Source organism: Acipenser ruthenus, chromosome 10 (assembly GCF_902713425.1).
Source record: "Acipenser ruthenus chromosome 10, fAciRut3.2 maternal haplotype, whole genome shotgun sequence".
Taxonomy (NCBI): domain Eukaryota; kingdom Metazoa; phylum Chordata; class Actinopteri; order Acipenseriformes; family Acipenseridae; genus Acipenser; species Acipenser ruthenus.
The window spans coordinates 34,646,465-34,667,679 of NC_081198.1; the positions used below are offsets into that span (position 1 = coordinate 34,646,465).

At 37.4% G+C, this 21,215-nt stretch overlaps 2 protein-coding genes across 17 annotated transcripts in view; one reads left to right on the forward strand and one right to left on the reverse strand.

Moving 5' to 3' along the window:
* Positions 1 to 58: 58 nt before the first annotated feature.
* Positions 59 to 15,659, reverse strand: slc19a1 (solute carrier family 19 member 1). Of its 2 annotated transcripts, XM_034018769.3 has the most exons (7): positions 15,525 to 15,659; positions 15,206 to 15,341; positions 14,125 to 14,408; positions 6,704 to 7,463; positions 4,701 to 4,893; positions 4,042 to 4,183; positions 59 to 2,870 (listed from the first exon to the last, which is right to left on the reverse strand). In XM_034018769.3, the coding sequence occupies exons 3-7, from the start codon at positions 14,317 to 14,319 to the stop codon at positions 2,682 to 2,684; spliced, it is 1,479 nt and encodes a 492-aa protein (XP_033874660.1). In that variant the 5' UTR covers positions 14,320 to 14,408; positions 15,206 to 15,341; positions 15,525 to 15,659; the 3' UTR covers positions 59 to 2,681. The 2 variants fall into 2 exon arrangements, with proteins under 2 accessions (XP_033874660.1, XP_033874677.1); XM_034018786.3 differs by lacking the exons at positions 14,125 to 14,408; positions 15,206 to 15,341; positions 15,525 to 15,659 and adding an exon at positions 12,369 to 12,493.
* Positions 15,660 to 20,525: 4,866 nt separating this feature from the next.
* LOC117411024 (poly(rC)-binding protein 3) overlaps positions 20,526 to 21,215 on the forward strand; it is a 75,949-nt gene continuing 75,259 nt past the window's right edge. For 7 of the 15 annotated variants that reach the window (XR_009329715.1, XM_059032071.1, XM_059032072.1 and 4 more), the window contains exon 1: positions 20,537 to 20,795. The gene's annotated coding sequence lies outside the window, so the exon portion shown is untranslated. Of the gene's footprint in view, positions 20,796 to 21,215 lie in introns of all 15 variants that reach the window. The other 8 variants (XM_059032080.1, XM_059032079.1, XM_059032081.1 and 5 more) reach the window with 4 other exon arrangements.

Here is a 21,215-nt window from a genome sequence, read left to right on the forward strand (position 1 = left end):
AATTATGCTGTTGATGTTTGTACAAGTGTTCCAAATAAAAAAAAAAACCAATACAGTCTTATATTTGTATTAATTTATTTGTAAATGTGTAAATTGAATATATAATTCCATATACAAAAACTATGCAAATTGTATTTTATATATACATAGTTTGTTCAACGTAAATTAATATCACAACTAGGTACCGGTCCATTTCAGAGCAGTCGGAACGGGGGTAAAGGTAATGAATACAAGTGTTTTGTATTTAAAAGGTTTTGACAATGCAATACCAAAATATAAACAGATCCTGATAAGAAACATGATAGCCAGAAGGTTTGAAATATGTCCAGTGGATTATACAGTGCTCCCCATTTAAGACTCCTGTCATTCACCAGACAATTGTGGTGCATTGGTTTAAAGGGGTACAACACATCCCATAGCAATAATTATGTTATCTTGTACAATCTCATGCATTGCAGGGGAGCACTGTAATGCCAAGTTTCCATCAGCACCATGAAATCAGTTTGTAAAACTCATTTCAATACAATATCACACTGGAACTGCAGTCTGCAATCCAACCTGCAACCGGACATTACACAAAGGCTAAAGACTTACTCAATGTCTAGCTTTTCGAATCTTCAGTTTTCGTGTATAATTTTACCAATATTATCGTTATGTCACAGCTCTCTGCCTTTCCTATAAATGTCTTTCTGCAATCTGCAGTTTAAAAGCTAGGTAACTTCCTCCATTAGAGCAAATGGGACACAGCACTTGTTTCAAAGATATACCTGTATTGGTACAGCAAATAATTTACTGCCGGTATGTTTTAGTATTTATTATTATTTATTACTCGCAGCCTTCCAAATCTCTCGGCAGGTTTGAAAGAATGTCCACTGACAATCAGTTTTTGACTAACATTTTTACTTCACTCTGCATCAAGCTGTACCCTGTCCTAACACTAAAGATCTCATCACAACTGTAATTCTTCCTACCATAAAAAAACACCATTAAATAAATTTTAATTTAAAACACAATTACTGTGTACTCTGTATTCTAAGAATCAGTGGGTGTTTGAAAAGAATCTTAACATATTTAAAATTGTTTTACTGTAAAATGAGCTCACTCATTAAAATAGCTTCACTGTCTTTATAGAGTACAGAAAAAGGTTACAAATAAAATATGTATTTACTGATGGAACAAAACCTGCACCGGAAACAGTTGAAAAGCACTGCATTTTTTCATTTCTAATGCAGTGACACTATACAGACACTTGGTGGTGCAAATCTGCCAGCAGAAAATAAAAACACTTGAGGAATCGATCCAATTGTCTTAGTGAAACGGTATATCAAAAGAAGTGTATCTCTATCCTCAGATTACATAAATGCAAACCTGGGTTCAGTACCCTGTTGCTTAAATCTAATAACACAGTAAGCCTCCAAAACACATGTGATATAAGCAATTTCTGAAAAGGTGTGCTCTCTGCAACTTGATGCAGGGGGAATTCAGATAACACCCTCAATCAGAGATCAGAATGTGTCAATCAGTGCGTTTACATGAGCATAAGAATTCCAATATGTCTCGGAAAACTAATTTCGATATCAAAAGTCATGTAAACACAGTTTTCGGAAAATGTATCTGAATATTCCTTAGGTAAGTTTTCGGAAAACAGCACCTAGAAATTTCCGATTCAATTCCGAAAACGAACCAAATGCATATCTACAAACGGGACATCCGCTCAATAGAATACTATGTGTGACTATAGAGCGAGTCAACGACAGGAGGTCACACAAAGCGCAACGAATTTGTTTTAATGGTTTTTATATGAGATACTGCTCAAGGACAGACTGAAAATGCATCAAAAGCTTTAGTTAACATGTTTTCTACTGAAACTGTTATATATTCATTTGCATTACAGTTCCTCTTTAAGTGCTTTTTTAAAAGTCAGACTTAAGGGCCATTTTATAGCTATCAAGTGCAAGGTGTATCAACGTACCCACTAATGGGGGTGCGGCCGATTCAATGGAGTTACACACTTACATTTAATCAGTAAGTGCTAGGTAATAAGATATGGTTACCCCTATTGAATTGAGAAAGAAGTGCACAAAAACAAAACAAAACAATGAATTGGAGGAAAGCGTAGAAATGCTCGGTTTTGATATAGACCCCAGTGGTGGTAAATTTTACATACTGTACATGCATACATACAGTACATGGTTATAACTGGCTCCCAAAATCAAATATTAGAGCCATATAACTGATACGAGCCATTGGGCAGAATTTCAATATTGTTAACACTGATTACTGCACTTTCTTTTGGTATATAAAAAATACATTAAAATGTAGTTTTTTTTTTTTTGTTTTTTTTTAAACTACATTTTCTCTCCAGATTTCTATTCTAGCAAGTACTTGTTGAGATCTGGAATTCCAGCTTTGCCACTGACATAGTTGTCCAATTGTCAATGTGTTCAAGAACGCACAATTCACAGCTGTCATTCGATACTAGGATTCTGTGCATCTGTTTACACATTGTAGAAATATACATACCACAACTGACAAGCAAGATGACAGTCTGTGATCACCATGCCGGTTCAAGACATGGGTCACTGACTAAAAACACCCCATGTTTTTGTAACCTGAAAAGCAGCCCTGGTATAAATCATTTTTCACAGAAATGTCCACCTTTTGAAATACATTCCTTGGTTTCAGACCTGCCCATTGGTCAGTTTCTCTGCGTCGTTGACGACCATCACCGTACTGCACAGCTCTGTGTCTCCGTTCTGGTTCGGGGTCACTGGCTTCTTCTCATTGCGGAAGTGCTTTATGATAACGTTGGCTGCTGCTCCAAAGTAGATCACAGCTAGCAATGTGAAGTAGCCAAAATAAACTAAAAACTGGAGGGAAAAAAATAAACACATTACATACACAGGGCTGTGTTGAACAAACAAATAATTCTCCTGTGGCCCTCCATACCATTATATCTGCCCCTGACACATTGGCTAAGTCCAGATTAATCTAGCAGCCAGTCCAAAACCACTGGCATATTGTGTTATACTGATACTATGAAACGTGTGAATGTCAAATAGGTTCACGGGTTGTTCACATTTGATTATGGTTAAAATTGGCCTTTTTACAGCTCAAGGTGCTCCAAAAGATGTTCTTTAGATGCTGTATTGTATTGTTCAACTTTAACCAGTGTACAAACCTAGAGGGTCCTAATAATCTTGCAGTAGGACTCTTAAAATCAGTGCTCCATTCTGGTCGCCATCCTTTCTTCTCTTTAGGCGACTGTAAATATTAATATAGACACCTACAGGAGACCAACTTTGTGCTAGAAAGTTTGTCCTACTACTAAATTGGAGTTTACACAAAGCCGTGACAGAGTGACAGTAAACAAGATTTAGTTCATTGGGTTCAGATTACAACAGGAAACCTAGTGTGTTTATTGCAATGCTGGCATGCTGGATTGCCTCAGGGGAAATTTGAAAACATGTGTACACATTATTGGAACGTAATCCAGGGCAGGCTTTAAATAAATACTTATTTTACCTTACGAATCCAGTTCTATTGGCTATTCTTGCCTCACATACTGTACTTAGTTTTGAAAGAACCACATTCTCTGCTCTTCAAATACATTTACAACCAAGGCAGAATGACTGTGTGGGACTTTTGCAATGTGGGGACAGCCAAGCCAGGTACTTCATATTTGAAGAGATTGTGATCTGCTCAGTGATACTGTTGATTTAGCAAAGACAATGAGAAATAACTCTGCAAGTTTCTTTCAGTATTACTACATTTGTTTATTAGATTTGTCATTTAAGCATGTTAGTTAAGCATGTATCTTGTGTGTAGTGATTCATTATGGCACTGTGGTATGATTGCATAGGTATTTGGCGTAGTGGTACTCTTTGTTTAAACCATTTTGCTGGCTACCATGAACACCAAAAACTTAGGTGTCATAGAGGAAGTCAGTTATTTTTAGTTAATTCTTTGTTTTTTCAGTTTGTGTCATTCACTTTCTGCAGCAGCTGAACCTAGATATATTTGTTGATTTTTTTCTCATACCTGCGGATGTACTGCCAGAGCCAGTCCTCGCTTATCTGCAATGATAATTGTGATGACGGTCTTCAAAATTGTGGCGAGGAAAGTATTAACTCCAAACACCAAGGCGCAGAGTTCTTTTGTGAGAGACGAAGCGATCTGGAAACTAAAAGCACAGAAATAAAGTGTATTTAGCAAAAACAAAATAATGAGCCAATGAACTAGTATAACATATTCTGTATTGTGATAGCACTGTAGCTTGTAGATAGCCAGAAACAACAAGTACTTCAACTTGAATAGGTTTAACACAAGATTATTCATAACCATGTACTGTTTGGAGAATAGACTATAAAATGAAAGATTCGTCTGCATGTTCATCCAGGTGGAACAGAAAATAACGTTACATTTTCAACGTCACCTGCAATGACTATTGAGCAAAGGTCTTTAAACTGGACAGAATATTTGCTGTGGGACAAGGTGGCACAATGGGCTTTATACATGAAAGAGATGATGTATTTATCATATGTACTCATACAGATTATCAATCTGCATTGTTTGAACCTGATTTCATATTCAAGTACAACAACCAAATAAAACAGTACCATTTCTAAAAGAACAGATACCGCCACATTCTTATGAATATGTGAAAAAGAATAGGCTGTGCTAGGTATAATGATACTCACATGGCTATAGGCACAAGGAACTGGTAGGAACTTCTAAACAAGGCGTAAGCGACGTAGCACACCCAGATATTTGATGTGGTGCTCATGAGTAGCAGTAGACCAGCCTGAAGGGATGTGACAATGCCAATCACAAGCTCAGACCACAGAGACCAGCGGATTGTCACATACCCTGCAGCAAATGAAGCCATGGCACCTGAGGGGTGAAAAAAATAATAATTAAAAAAAAAAACATATGGATATGAAAATATGCAAACCTCAAACTGCATTTTTTTTTTTTTTAACATAAGATATGGCCCAGCACACTTTTACTGTGAACACAGACAAATTGGTCAAAATCAAACCTGTTTCAGTCATCACCAGAGATCCTAGTTTTGTGCAATAAAAAAAAAAATGAAATTCTCCAGGAAAAAAAAAAGAAGAAAAATCCACGTTATTCCACGAGTAAAATAAAAGGGCTATAAAATTAAGTTTTTCCTGCCAAATTATGAGACACTCAAACAGTACTATTGGGTAACACTTAACAGATGAAGCAGTTATTGTTGTACATGTTATATATAGCAGCAGTGTGGAGTAGTGGTTAGGGCCCTAGACTCTTGACTGGAGGGTCATGGGTTCAATCCTAGGTGGGGGACACTGCTGCTGTACCCTTGAGCAAGGTACTTTACCTAGATTGCTCCAGTAAAAACCCAACTGTATAAATGGGTAATTGTATGTATAAAAATAATGTGATATCTTGTAACAATTCTATGTCGCCCTGGATAAGGGCGTCTGCTAATAAATAAATAAATATATATATGTTCAACTCCAAGTTAGTCTTCGTCATCCGGATGGCTATTGTTAAAATAGAGCAGCAGCATTCCAGCTACAATTGGTCTGACTTTGGAATGGCACCACCTCCCTAATGTGCTTGCTGAAAAAAATCTTGAACTGTTGGTTGATCCACTTTGTACAGAGGAATATCGGCTTTTACACACATTTTGACAAAATCTGAGAGTTTCACGCTGTTCTTTGGCAGTTGTAAGACGTTGAAATGATCCAAACAGTGGTCTGTTTCAGTGTTTTCGATGGCCCTGCTGCTTTGGCCTCATCTTGTTTACGTTTCCTTGCATTCAATTTAAGTTTAGCGCTTCCCATGTGTTCTACAATAGTCTACTTACGAGTAAACCAGCACATTAACATTGACGTGAAATTCATCCTTGCCAAACTCGTTGACCCAATCTTTAGGGGAGATTTTTATTGTATTCGACATCTTTGAACAGCTCTGAATACTGAAGTAAACTGAACTTGAATACCGGAGGCAGTTTTATTAAACAGGTATGTTTACGTAAATTTAAAGCAAAGTTGCCTGTGTTAATGGTTATATGTTATATGTGCAAAAAACAAGCCTTGCATGTTTTTTGCCCCTCCCCAAGTGTAAATCTAAAAAATCTCAGAAAACATAGAAAATCTGTGTTTTTTTCCATTTTATTCTGCAGCAAATGGATTCCTAGGATCTCTGGTCATCACACTCTCGGGGCTTTTTAAAAAGGGTTAATGGTTACTGATGTACCAGATGTACTTCAAGGTTCGACAAGATTCTGATAGCTATATTGAAGAAACATAGTTCTAAAAAGTCAACAGGATGTGATAACTGAAACAGAAAGGAATAGAGTGAATCTAACAAGAAGACTAAAACTTTTATTGAGTCAGCTGGAGAAAACATTACACTCCATAAGCATCTGTATGAACTGGTAGGATAACAGCTACTATTACTGTATGAACAATACATTATGGTAACAGTTGTCGGTAAAAATGTTTTAGCAAATGTAGGTCTTCATTAACATAGCCAAGACAGAAGTCACCATGAGCTAGATTACAAGAACCTCAATAATTTCTGGTTAAGAAACTTTGCATACCAAGTTTTATCACCATGGACTATGCACAGGACAAGTTGTGCAGATCTGCTGGCAAGCACGCACCAAGTGTCTCAAGTTCTTCCAAACATTTAGGATGTTAAAACCTACCTAGAAGAGTAGATGCGGCGTCCACCCCTCCATTATAAACATGTTTATTCTCAATGGCTGGGTAGACCTCATTCCAGAGTATATGGACGTAATAGACCATCAGGTAGTACCCAGCTGAGTTAAAGATCCACCAGAAGGACCACAGTCGCAGCTGGGGAAGCTTGACCACGTTCAAAAGTTCCTTCAGCATTTGAAAGAACACAGAGTTCCGCCAGGCAGACACTGGTTTAACAGCGGTGGGCTGAGGGCAATTGCGATTCATCTGGTCCAACTCTGCAGACGAGGCCTCCTCTGGTCCCTGCAATTTCCTGTTGAAAAACAAGCTTCGTTTGGGCCATGGCAAAAACAGTGTTAGTACGAAGCCGAAGATCACAAAGCCCAGCGAGATCTTGGAGAGGGTGCCATAGGAGACTTCCCCCACAGAGACACAGAGCTGGCCAAGGACAGAGCTGGTAAAGACTCCCAACAACACAGAGGTGCGCGAGTAGCTGGCCACACGCTGGTAGAGGGAGGGAGTGACTAGCGAGAAGATGTAGGAGGAATAGGCCACCCGTGCTGCCATGGTGATGCCGTAGAAGAATTCCATGAACTGCATCTCCAGCAGGCTTGTGCCCAACAGCAGGAGGAGCCAGATTGAGATGTGGCTGAGGCTCTGCAGGATCAAGACTGGCTTGTAGCGCAGATAGTCTGTCAGCAAGAACACCGGCACCAAAACTGTCATGTAAGAGTAGGACAGCACTGGTGTGATCTCATTGGTCACCTATAGAAAATAAGCAAGAACAACGTGATCATTTTATTTATTTATTTAACTATTGGTTATCTCATGGGTACACATTACAAACGTTTACTTAACAGTATGGTAAAATCATTGCAAAGTATTGTGAGGAAATTGAATTACAAACTGGATAAACAGTCCTAGAGATATGTTACAATATCAGCAGTTTCTGGATGCACCCCATGCAAGGGATAAAAATAGTGAAAAATGGCAAATTAACAGCAACTGTTACTCAAGCATTACCACCTCTAATTTATTTATGGTAATCGGGGGTAGAAATCTGCACTGAAAACCATTGTGAAGAATGGTCCATAGAGTCATCACTTTTGAGACTGTACCTTGTAAAATATTAGTCATTTGTCTTGGGTGCAGGAGCACCTGATAAGCAACTGCATACTATTATCCCTCTACAGAAACAAAGTATGTCAGATCTGCTGTCTTGTCCACTATGAATTAAAACAGTGTTTGAAAAGAAAGATTTTTATTTTTATTTTTATATATGACAGAACGTCAACTATGCCATTTGCATGGAACAATGAATCAGTGGTGCGAGGTGTTTCCAGATTTAGAAATAACTCAGCACTGAGTCTTTTGAACAGTAACTGATAAGTAATGAATTACTTGTGTTGCAAATTAAACTACGTTTAAATTTCACCACTTATCACCCGTAAAGATGGTACTTTTTATTACTACAAATTCAGTTTAGCTTTCACATCATGTACCAAATAGACTTACAAATCTGAACTGGCTTGTCAAATGTGAACCATGTAAGTCCATAATGTACATGAACAATATTAAATGCTGCACTTCACAAATAAAAATGGCTAAACTACTTAATCTAGGGCTTTCGTTTTGTACAATTAGGACTGAGAAATTATAACAGCACTCTGCGCACAAAAATCTGCTGTAAGTCCAAACTGACAGGGTTGCTATGCGAGCAGCAGGGCACTGAACCTTATTCTGAAACTTTGTAGACAACCCTGCTGTGTCTCTGTCCAGGAAACTCCTGAACCGCTGCGAAAACGAACAAACTGGTATTTATCATGACAAAAGGAAGATTAAGCAGTGGAAATCAGGTTTATATATAACTTGCATTCTACAGGTGTTGTGCTGGGAGGGAGAGAGGGATGATTGTGTAACTGCAATTTGGCATCAAAAGTGGGTCACAGTGTTCTTGTTCGGAATTTTGTTAGTAAACCAAGTAACACTCTTGCCAATCAAGAACTCAGGTTCTCAGCTTATGTCCTGGTTAGAAGTGTTACTGTTGTTTTGGCTGTGGACAGTTGATGCTGGAGGCAGACATACAGTATACAGAGTGGTTATAAAGTTAGTAGAGACTTTTTATGGAGCTTGTGAATTTACTTGGTGAAATTGTGGTGTGGTTTTGTGATGTGGACGAATGTCCTAGGGGTAGCAGAGACCACCTACATCATTTCACTTGTGACCTTGAGAAACCCAGGTTTCCATAGATAAAAGGCATTAAAGGCTATCCTTATGTGCCACCTAGCCCTTAGAAAAAACAATTGTTCAACTGTTCAAACTGTTTTAATGTTGTACGATTATCTATTCAGGGGAAACCAATGTATTTGGTTTGGATTCCAAGTGGCAAATAGTGGAGAATTAAAATGGTCTAACCCCTGAACCCCATGCTGTTGGGGTTGTATTTCAACTTGACTCTAAAATATGGCAAACATAAGTAGTACAAGTATAACTATTTGTAGGTGATGCAATATAAATGGCTTATTCAATAGAAGACTGTAAATGTTTAAACCGTTTATCAAACAGTTATAGAATAGAGGGCACTGAGTAGAGAAAGAGTACAGTTTCCAACTGATTTTTTTATAAATAGTATACTATTTATAAGTACTATGCAAAAGCAAAAATAAGTTTGATTAACACTTGGTTCTCACTGTTCAGGTCTGCACATGGGTGTGTACGTGTGTGTGTATGTGAGTTTGGTGAAGGAAGCTGGAACCAAGATGGCCACCCTTGCACAGCAACACACGCACGAACTCCGGGATAGCCAAAGCTTGGGTGTTATATTTTGTTTTTTTTGAAGAGTTTGTAGGGTTTTTGTTTAAACCTTTAGTTTGTTCCTGTTTTGATTTATTGTGTTGAATAAAAGTGTGCCAAGGCACTTTAAACTGAAGTTCTGGGTTTGGGGTTTGCTATTTCTGCCGCTGACCAGCCTTACCGCCCGCCATTATGCCACAAGCCATACAAGCTATTAAGGTTTTTAAATCACACCTAGTTACAGCTCTCTGTTAACTCAGCTACCAAGAATGTGAACTTTCATCCCTTTTAACAAACAGGCTGCTGTTTCTACTCTACATCCTGTGCTCGGATTGCTGCGGCAAACTACGGATTAGTACCTAGCTCCTTTTAGAAATACTAAACAAACTCAATAAATTCAATGGCAAACATTTTGAATAGAAGTCTTTTTTAATGTTGAAGACAAAAATCACCACTGACTGTTTTTTTAACTGTGGATGATAAAGACTTTGCTGGTCAACATTTTGACATCTGACTGTGTTCAAAACTAGAAGCAGGAATGTGATTTTGTCAATGTAAAAATATGCAAAAATATGTAAAAATCACGGCACTGTCATGGCTAAAAATAAACAATTTCACAGAATGGTCACAGCTACAAAGATCTGAACAAATATTTATATTTATTCATGTAATATACTATATAGGCTAATATATTTGTGCAAAGTGAACACATTTCATGTATAACATGTATTTAATGTGTTTTCTTTTAACACATACTTCAACAAAAGTAAGCACAGATTTTTTATAACAGTACCTTTAAAAAAACAGCCATATATGCCTACCTTTTATTTTTAACATGTACACCTTGTCCGATGTATTAAAAAAAAAAAAAAAATCATCTGAACGCTGAAATTTTTTTTTTTTTTAATAAATGTTCTGGCTTGAGAATTTTACAAGATGCTATTTGTTGATGTCTCTTTAAACACATCTGTGGTTTTGGTATTACAAGATGTACATTAGAAGATCAGAAGGATTGTTCTGCATTTACACTGTTGACAGGTTAAGCACCTCAGGGGAACGACTGCAAGAGCTGCAAATCGGGGTTCATGCTTATCCAGAACTGTAAACCGTCCTCCCTTTAGGTTTTGCATTATCAGGTGTAAGCAGAGGTTTATTTTCTGCACAAAAGGCTTTGGTTAATTTGAAGTTTGGTTCTCATTAAAGCTGCTCCCTCCTCTTTCATGAAATTGTTTGGGATATTGCACTGCTAGATGCTTAGAATTTAATTTCGCCACTTTTTTATAGTTCTGTGTAACTATTCACCTTTATTTAGGGCTGCAATGAAGGGCACATTTTGACCTTCGAAGGTTCGGAACACATTACCGAAGGAAGGTTCGAACCTTCTAATTGGTACTAATTTGCATAATTTACTGGTGCCGTCCCCATAGCTACTAGCCTATTATTTTACAGGTAATCCATATAAATAGAATAAAACATTCACATGTATTTTATAATTTAAATAAAAGTGCACTGTTTATTTACCCGTAATTCATGCAGCTTGCAATATATACAGCAAGCTTGCATTGCAGCAGCACCAACTGCAGCGGTTAAGCAAAACAAAGCTTTATTTAACAGTCACCATTCCAAGCAGGTTATCAGTTACAGTCACATTTTACTACTACGACTAGTACTAGTACTAATAATAATAATAATAATAATAATAATAATAATAATATGAACTTACGCTTGTAAAGTGACCCCAGAGATTGGATGTGCCTCCATGATACATCAACAGTCGCTTGCACAGTTTGCATTCAACTTTTATTTTGGTCATATGGACATTTAACCAAAAACTCCCAAACAGCAGAGGGGTTGAGACATTTCTTTCAATACAGCTTACGATACACAATGCTGTTGAGATGGCGAATGAAGAAATTAAGGGTTTGCCTCTGGATAACACGAGCTGGAGATGGGAGGGGGGGACGGTGCTCAGTTTTCAAAATTAAAATTATTAGTGATAGCGTATATTTTGTATGTTTCAAACATATTCTACCATAGCACTTATCTTACACGGTCTTGTATACTAGGTATTCAGTACATATTGTACTGAGGCTCTAAAACCGCTATAGGTACCCCCCAATACTTTGGCATATACCCTGCTCCATACACTGCAGCGGCGCCATATAGAGTTGCTACGTATAACGATCTGGTAGTGGATTTTAATACAGCTTTTGTTTAAGTAATATGCATTATACAAATTAAAAGATCAAATTTTGCATGCGAGTGACCTTTAATGTGCGAGTTATAGTACTCGCACATTGTCAAACGGTTTCTGTTAACAGAAAAAGAAAAAACACACACAGTGCTTGAATGTCGCCTGACAAACCTTTGAAGGTTTAAAACTATCTTTGAATTCCTACCTAGCGAACAAACTTTCGAACACAGCCCTACCTTTAGTTTGACGTCTGCTAACCGCTTTAACTTTACACTGAAACCAATTCAAGACATGAACGGCTCCTTTCCTTTTTAACGCTGAGTGGAAACAAATGTCAAAATTCACGGCTTCCGTGACCCCCGTGACAAAATCACACCCCTAACTAACGTATGAAGTTGCATGAGGGAATGGTTTCATTATAGTTCTAGGTAGTTTCTTGCTGATCTAAAACCAAAAAAAAATTCTGCAAAAGGTGGTCTGGAATCCAGTTCTGAGTTGCAAGAAATTGCTAGCAAAACCATCAGCTGCAGTACAAAGCAGGAAGAATGATTATTGACTGGGTTTATTTAAAAGGTATGCTGTATGCTTATTGTCATAGTCTTGAGACGATGTAGTCAGGTCAGTCTCTAATATTGATGCTTTGAGATAACTCACATCAGTTTTATATTTCAATCAAGCCTCACCTCTTTGCAACTGCACAGCCCTCCCTACACAATGTGATAGATGGAGCAGATCCATGTTGTCTCTGGGCAGGATTCAAAATCATTGACCTTCAAGTATCGAGGTGAGTACACACATCACACTTGCCATTAACTGCAGAGGGTGCTCATGTGAAGGGAGAAAAATTCAAAATCCTGTTATCTAAAAAAAAAAAAAAAAAAAAAAAAAAAAAAAAAAAAACCCAGGACACAGTACAAGTGACAAATGTCACAAATGCTCCTATTCCTGCATAGCACACACCATGTTGCTGAATGGCTGATTATGCAGAAGTCAGACACAGAGGTGTCACATAGCACATTTAAAATATATATATATATATATATATATATATATAACTGGAGGACACATTGCATGCACTGTACTTCAGGTGACAACAGCCTGCCTCGCTAGTTAAAAACCTTGTCCCAGCCTGCATCTACTCATGGCTGTCAATGCTTCCAGTTATCACTTAATGATTCTTGCAAGTCAATTCATGTTGACCGCTTATTACTATAAAGTCACTTCTTGTGCAGCAGGCTTTACTGCAGGCATCTCACACTCCTGGCTTATGACTCTGTTTGGGATCAGGTGGTCATAATACCTTATAGTATGGTATGGTGGCAGGATAAACAGGGTTCACTACAGTCAAGGTGAAAATAAAGTTTAGAAACCTAAATGATCTATAGTTAAGTTTCACTGAAAAACTAAAAAAAAAAGTGAATACAATTCTTCCTCCTTTAATTATTTTGAAATGAAAATGTAAATCAGTGTGGTTAAATTCTGATGAACAGCCTATACCAAAGTATAAATACTGCACCATGTTGTAGAACTTGACCTGTTTCACAATCCCATTGTATAGCCAGGGTACATACTATAGCATTGTTTTACAAAGGTAAAAACAGCACCTATGGTGAACAGATGAACCATAAAGATTATGAGACGGTAGCTTTGTTTTGTGTAGGCTCAATGCACAAAACATTGTTGTGCCAAAATACACTCAAATAGTATATCTGATCGTCACTTTACAGATGAAACCGTTCAAAACAGTGCTTCTGCTATTGATAAACAGGTAACAGCCCTTGTACTTTAACATCATGTGCATATTTATTGTGTCAGATAGGAGATATTAGTTGTCAAAACAAGTACCTAGAGTCCATCAGAAATAATGCAGGATGCTTCCCAGCCAGCGGCTTTTGACTTTTGCTTTCAATTTAAATTCCAGTCTATACTTTATCATCTTGAAGCACCATATTTTCCTAAGATTGTGAGACATGAAGATGCTGTTTTTAGCTGCAGCTTTGTGTCATTATTTCTCCTATGTAAATCCATCAAAAAAAAAAAAACAGCAAGTAAATAGCATTTTTATTTACTTTGTATTTGTTTATTTTAAGGCTTATTAAAAGTCAAGGTGCTCATGAGTGGTCCAAACTGCTAATAACTCTTTTGTTAAATTAAAGGAATACAAATATTTTTGGGGCAATTGTACAAAGATAAAGCCTGTGTTGTGAATATGACCAATGACTTTTGTGTTACACTTTACCAGACAGGCATCAAGCTTGATGAAAGGAGCTAGTGGAAACATGGCTATAATAACCACACATCACACCCTATAGTAAAGTTTGAAAAATACCATTGGCATTATAACACCAGTCTACCAAGTTGCTCCTGTGCTGCCATTGCCCCTTAGTACAGAACCACTAACAGTGAATATCATTTTCTAAGAGTGTAACTCTTTCTTACCTCTTCCCTGGTGAAGTTCTTTTCTAAACTCAGCAGCAAGGGAGTGATGAAGCTCTCTCCGGGTTTGAGCTGAGCCATGAATCCATATAAACAGAGGAAGATAACAGACCACTTCCAGAGCTGGGGTTTCTGCTGCTTCTCCTCTGGACTGGGATTGGCCTCCTCCTGTTCTTTCAAATCCTCTGTCACAGCCATCCTGTCTACCTGCTTGTGTTACTTCTTCCCACACTGTCACTGCCCCTTACCTTTTTTTTTTCTTTGTATCTATTCTTTCAGGGCATTACCTGTAACACATGAGATGAAAAATGTTTACACAACAATATACAGCTAAAAAGTTATGCAACAGTTTTGCATCACATTATACAATGAACACATTTTGCTTCATAAAGTCCAATGAAATCTGCTGAACAATGTTAAAGTAACATGAAATTACATACCGCTTTGTACTTTTCCATATACTTAACGGTCATTTCATTCATTATTATGTTTTAGGCAGTTGTTGATATTGCTGCATTGAAATATATGGGCTACTAAAGACTACTTACTTATAAACAACAATTACGAAGTCGAACTTTAAAAAGAGAGCGAGAGTGTGTTAGGTCTGAACCATGGGGGGTGGAAACAAAATCATAATATTTCAGTTACAGTAGCAATCCATGTCAACCCGATACGCTCTCTTACAATTAATACAACAACATGGCTAAGTTCAAACATGACTTTATTACCATACAAGTTGGGGCATTTGTTTTATCTTCGTACTCTCCTTGTCCCAGGATCACAAGACCCCTTCCCTACTTAGACGTGTGCCGCTTTCGTATTGAACATATTAACACTTTAGGTTATTTATATTCTAGGTTTAGTTAAACATTTAGATCGCACAAATAGATGTAGATTAAAATAAATACCATGCTTTTTATTGTACTTGTTTTTAATTACTGGTATGTACTAGCAACAGGAAACAAAATATGCAAAGCATTTTCTGCATATTATAGTATTATTATTAGCTTTTACAGATGGTTCGACAACACGTAGCCTCATTGTTTTACACAAAGCAGTGACTAAAACTAAACCACAAACTTACCTTGCTCTTTACAGTACTAGCTGGCACACTGCGCTTCCATTGAAACAGACGTTCCACACTAGTTAGTCGCAGGTTTTCTCGAGATCTCTGCTGTAGTGGTCTGCAGCCTGGAGTTGGTGGGTCAAAGGTTGCAGAACTACAATTCCGAGAATGCTTTGTGAACGAGATTTCACTTCATGCACAATAACATATTTCAGGTTTTAAAGGTAGATGCACAGTTGTCTATCTAAGAAGCACACCCTGACTTTGCCGTTTATATATGTGGTGGCTGTATATGTAACTCAACAATTTAGATTTAGGACTTAAAAAAACAACTCACTATGTATCCTGGGAGATGTAGTCATTAAGTCCTGCAACGTGCTCCCGTGAACAGCACGTGGTGGTAATGTTCAGTCTTGTGGGTTTACGCAACCGTCAGCACCACAGAAACAGAAGCTGTTGTTGTTGCATATTTAAACTTGTTGAGTGAACGGACTTTATTATTTTTAGGTTATGGGTGTTTCAGAACCAGAAATAAATTAACACCAATGTTAATTCAAGGACATATGGTGTGTACACGTACACTGATTTCACGATTGTTCCTTTTAGAAAAAAAGTGTGCCTGTTTTTTTTTTTTTTTTTTTTAGAAAACAGTGCAAACTTTAAACTGTACTTTTTCGTCTGGTTTCACATACCCCGATTAGTACTAATCTTGGATTACTTTACCTACATAACACTAGGGGTCCAAGTTTAGTGCTATTCTAGGTCAGTGAAACCAGTAATTAGAGTACAGACTTACAATGTATTTATCTTACATACGTTACAATAAAAAAAGATTACCAATTACACTGTACAATATGAAACATATTAGTATGTCAATATTATTACCTACTATGAACTGTGTAGAAACAATTGGCGAAAATACTGGATTATGATTGGCTGAGACCTTCTTCCTACATATCTGGTGATCGGCCTCATCACAGTAAAAAAAATAAATGCGAACTGCAACTGTACGGTTTGGTAAACCAAACCACTCGAGTCAGCTGTGTGACAGCAATCCCTGAGATTAACTACAAAAGTTCCGCAGCTAAAACATTGGAAAAATAAATAAATAAAAACATCGCCATACTGAGGTAAATGAAGCAGATTTAGACAACCTATAAATGAATACACTGAGGAAAACACCAAGCGCCAGACAAAAGGGGCTATGAAAGTTATCCGTGTATTATTGCTTAATTATCCCACATGAGGTATATCTGTTGTTCATTTTCTTAACGAGCGTATATTATATATATATAATACAATAAATTATGTAATTAGCACACATTTGCGTATATCCCCACCTAATGGCACAGTACTGTATATACATTTTGCAACACAGTTCCATTTATTTGTATCAGCGCTTTTGCACTGAGATTATTGCGTCTTGCTCGGCTAATCTTTTTTTTGTACATGTGAAACGTTTTGGTTATATTATCTGTACTGGGATGAGCAATGTGTTAGAGTGAGGAAAATGAGCACTATATAAATATCAACATTTACCAAAATAATGCTGAAGTTTTCTCATGCTTTAACCATGTTTATACTATGTATTTACCATAGGTTACTATAGTTTGCCATGTTTTTGAAAATAATATATATCTATATGCTTTACCTCTCTGTGCTTTACAATGATTACCTATGCTTTACCACACTTTCACTATGCTTCAATACACCTTGTTCTTTTACTGTGGGGAACTTACATAAGGGAATGCCCTATCACCTGCTGTTCTACATTCTTAAAAATAGATACCAATGCACGTGTGAGATTGCTTGCTAACTAAACTAGTTTGCATATATATTTATCTAGGCTTGCCAAGATATTTAGTGGATAACTTGTTAGGGCCGGTTTCAATTGCAGCTTTTGATATTTTGTTGACTGAAAATCCCCAGAAACCAAAAATGAAATCGGACGAGTAAGGAAACAGCAGGTTGTGAAGATTTCAATCTGTTGGGAGACATGTTGCCTTATCTCTTTTGTTTAAATATTTGATAAGCTGGAGAACATGTAGCTCTATTTTTGCCAGTATTTATCCTGCTAGCTCCTCACATCATGTTAGATAACAATTTTATCAGTCAGAATAGTTTAAACTAACATACCTATTTCAAATCATTCAAAACATAATATTTAACCTACTTAACTCGGTGCTACACTGAGATCTGGTTTGACCTCATTTGATAATTGTATTAGTCTAAATTAAACAATTTTTCAACATTCCAAACACTTCAGTTCATCAAGACCCACTCACCGGTCAATTTACAACCTGTTTTAGATTTGTCTTAAGTCTAATTGTCACATTAAGAGCTGTTTGAAGAACATGCTATGCGTATGGGCATAAAATATCACAGTTTTCAATGTATTCAGTGTGTTCATCTTAACCAATGTATTCCTTGCAGTTTGATTTTCAATCAGACGTTTTTTAAAGCACTCCTGGAGCCTCATATCGTAACGAGTGTAACCATTAACCTGAGTCCCGGCCAGAGGGATTCATCAAAGAGTCGGTGTTCAGAATTTTTTTTAAAAAAATGTTTACCTAGAATTTCGTGTTTACATTTTTTCTTAAATAGGATTTGTCAAACTGCCATTTTGAAACACCGACATTCGGAACGCCTTTCCTGTCGGATTTTCCACCTGTTTCATGCATAAATTAAACTAGACGCTCCCTGTGGACCTCCTACAAGACAGCCTAATCGAATTAAAAAGGGAGCCAAGTCGATCACAAATTGTGGATGAAATGCAACAACGGTAAAAAAAAAAAATAAATGTAACATATCAAGGAATCAACAATGAACGTGCAATAGATATCAACACAGCTAAAGTGTGTTGCAAGGTTACATTTATTATGATACTGTTCACCGAATTGTAAATATTAAGGGTTTGCTGTTTTACTGTAGGTTCAGCTGTATTTTGTTTTTATTCTTTGAAGTGTTTAAGTTTTAGCTTGTTAAGATCATGTTTTATTTATTTTCTGTATCCAGTTAAAGTAGATGTTATTTCTGCTTTTGTTGTATATGTAAATTGCTTTATTCAGAGAAAGATAAATAAATAAAAAATAACTTGCATTTACTGAATGGCCTTCTCACGTCTGAAACTTGTCAATATAAATATATATATATATTATTATTTATTTCTTAGCAGACGCCCTTATCCAGGGCGACTTACAATTGTTACAACATATCACATATCACATTATTTTTACATACAATTACCCATTTATACAGTTGGGTTATTACTGGAGCAATCTAGGTAAAGTACCTTGCTCAAGGGTACAACAGCAGTGTCCCCCACTGGGGATTGAACCCACAACCCTCCGGTCAAGAGTCCAGAGCCCTAACCACTACTCCACACTGCACAATATATATATTGTGGCGACATAGATCTCTTGTTTTCTTTTTAACAGAATAAATGGACAGACAGGGATTGCAGATACATACTCTTTACCATACACTACAGTATTATAACGGGCAGGATTCCACCCCTCGCAAAGGGATTGTTAGACAGTACTGTATCTTGATCTGGGACAAAAATGGTTCAAATACTTGCACATATGGTCACATATCTCACTTCAACTACCTGTTATTAAAGCTGATTTATTCAGGATTATTTTATTATAACTGTGTGGATAGAGAGTCAAATCATTTTAATTTGTATTACAAATCATTCATAAGATAATTAATGACATGACTCGAAGGCGATTCACACCCCCTGACTAGGTGGCAGTAGCATATGGAGTGAGGATTGTATCTGGTTGCCTACACACTTCTTTGTCAGCCAACGCTCGTCTAGTATTGTTTTGAGCCGCGGCTGCTCCAGCGCAGTACATCTTGAGAAGACTTTTAAACCCGTGGATGCGTGACCTGGTGCTGTCTTTTCCGGCTGAGTTCACGCAGACGATGAATTTGGACAGATTTTCCGCAGACTTAACAAAGTCTGCGTATCGTGAACACAGCCTCGGTCTCAATGGGCTAAAACCACGCCAAAACAACACCACCACTATTCTGTCGCTATCCAATCCAACACCCAATCCAATCCGCGGCATGGTCTCTACCCGAACAATACACGCACCTGCTCAAAGACAGCTTTAGTAAATAAGGGTAGAAATTATGATTTTATTCAATGTTATCTGTGATTTAGTTTTTTATACCAGAAACACAGTGCTGATGAGGCAATAGCCTGTTAAAATTGTGCAGTTAATCGTTTGAAATATTGAGAATTTTAAAAGGCATCTGTAATCTGACAGATTCAGCCAACATAACCTGCTAGGCAATTGAAGGCGACAGTTAGTGAAAGACAAGGTCAGTTTTTCACAAATAATGATACCTGCTGTGGATATTATTAACCAATCAAATGTTTTTGCATCTCAAGGTTATGTTTTAGACTGGATAGCTTTTACTGCTTGCAATTTATGTTTAAACCATTTCCAGGATTCTTAGGTCCTTTATTATCTTATCACTCGTAACCTGACTGACTGATTCGATAATTTACATTGTAACCTGAATTTACTTGACATCAAAGGGAATTAACATGTCATCTTTGTCTGCTTAAGACAGGTGAAATGTATAGTTTTACCTACGAATTCATGATTGAGTGCTTGTAGTTAAAAGCTTATATACTAACATTCTGATGTGAGGTGGTTTTAGAAATGACCACTAAGGTGTTGCAATCACAATAAAGTTTAAAGAGAAGAAGCTTGTGTCCCTACAGAATTATTGAAAATATCCCCAAATGCATTTCCTGCAAAATGCAGTATATTAAAAAATACCCTTTCCTGGAGCTACAGTGGAGCTTGCAGATGATCAACATAATGCATGTTTAGTTTGGTTGATTGCAGCTCACAATACAAGTAGGTAATGTAAACAAACAGGACAGTCAACCAGGTCTGTTTCCTTATAAAGTAAATGACACAGTCCCTCTGTTTCTAAATTAATGTTCAAACTGCACAAAAAGTTGTTTTGTTTTAATCCCCTGAAACACTTTCCTCTCATCGGTTCCTCTAGCAATCTGCACAAACAATACTCCAGTTCCTGTCTTAGGTTAAGTGTTTCACAATCCAATTACTCTGCTGTCTGGTTGCAGTCTTAGATCAGCTTTATTGGCTGTGTGTTCTTGTGCATCAGTATTATGCTGGGGGGGGGGGGGGCGGCTGTTTCCTGTTTAATTATTCTGATTGGACATGAGCAATTGCACTAAATGGCTGTGGTAGTGACAGGTTTTCTTCTGATTGGCTGTTTGTGGCAGTGTTTTGGTGGCTTGGATTGGCTCCCGGGCTAGAGTGGGTAGGGAATTTCTTTTCTTATTTTTTTTTTTCTCTTCCCACTGCTGTGTGTGCTAAGGTTCCTCTCCCTTTATTTGAGAGACTGCAGGTGTTGCTGTCTGCTTGTGAGTGAGAGAGAGGAGAGCATTCTCATCTCCCCCCTCAGGCTTTCCCTGTCTCCTTGTTCCTTGTCAACCCTTTCCTCCCTCCCGGACCAGCACCCATCTCAAACCGGACTGACCCAAACCTTCCTGGACCCTCCACTTACCACAATCCTTTGGGACACCTCCTTAACTTCATCCTGCCTTCTGAACCAGGTAAGACTGCACTGTAGATGTACTTTAAAACTGCTCACACTGGTAGCAAAATGTGCAACAATTTTGAAGTGGCAGTATTTCTTTTAGTATGTTCACAAGAGCAGTTTTACTCCTGGTTTTACACTTTTTTGGTGCAGAGAGCTAATATTCCCTAAACCGATCCCCAAAGTCCACATTTCTGTGTGGGCCTGTTTTGAAAAAAATGAGGACCAGTTAAGAATATAAATGTTTTTTTATTGAACTGCTTTCAATATAGCAGCTTCATATCTATAAATATGCAGTGTACATAGCATCCTATGTAATACATTGTCTTTAACTCTGACACATTTGCTGTTATTTAGCTATGGTTTTTCAAATTCTGGTTTTTGCTTCTCCAGGGTCTAAATTCAAGTTAAATGTGCCCACATGGTTTTCATTTTT

Excerpts from the sequence above, each read along its gene's own strand:
- slc19a1 (XM_034018769.3), bottom strand. The coding sequence starts at position 14,319 with ATGGCTGTGACAGAGGATTTGAAAGAACAGGAGGAGGCCAATCCCAGT. Across the intron at positions 4,184-4,700 it reads TTCCTTGTGCCTATAGCCAT|TTTCCAGATCGCTTCGTCTC; the intron begins GTGAGTATCATT and ends CTGTGCTTTTAG. Across the intron at positions 2,871-4,041 it reads CTCTGGCAGTACATCCGCAG|TTTTTAGTTTATTTTGGCTA; the intron begins GTATGAGAAAAA and ends TTTTCCCTCCAG.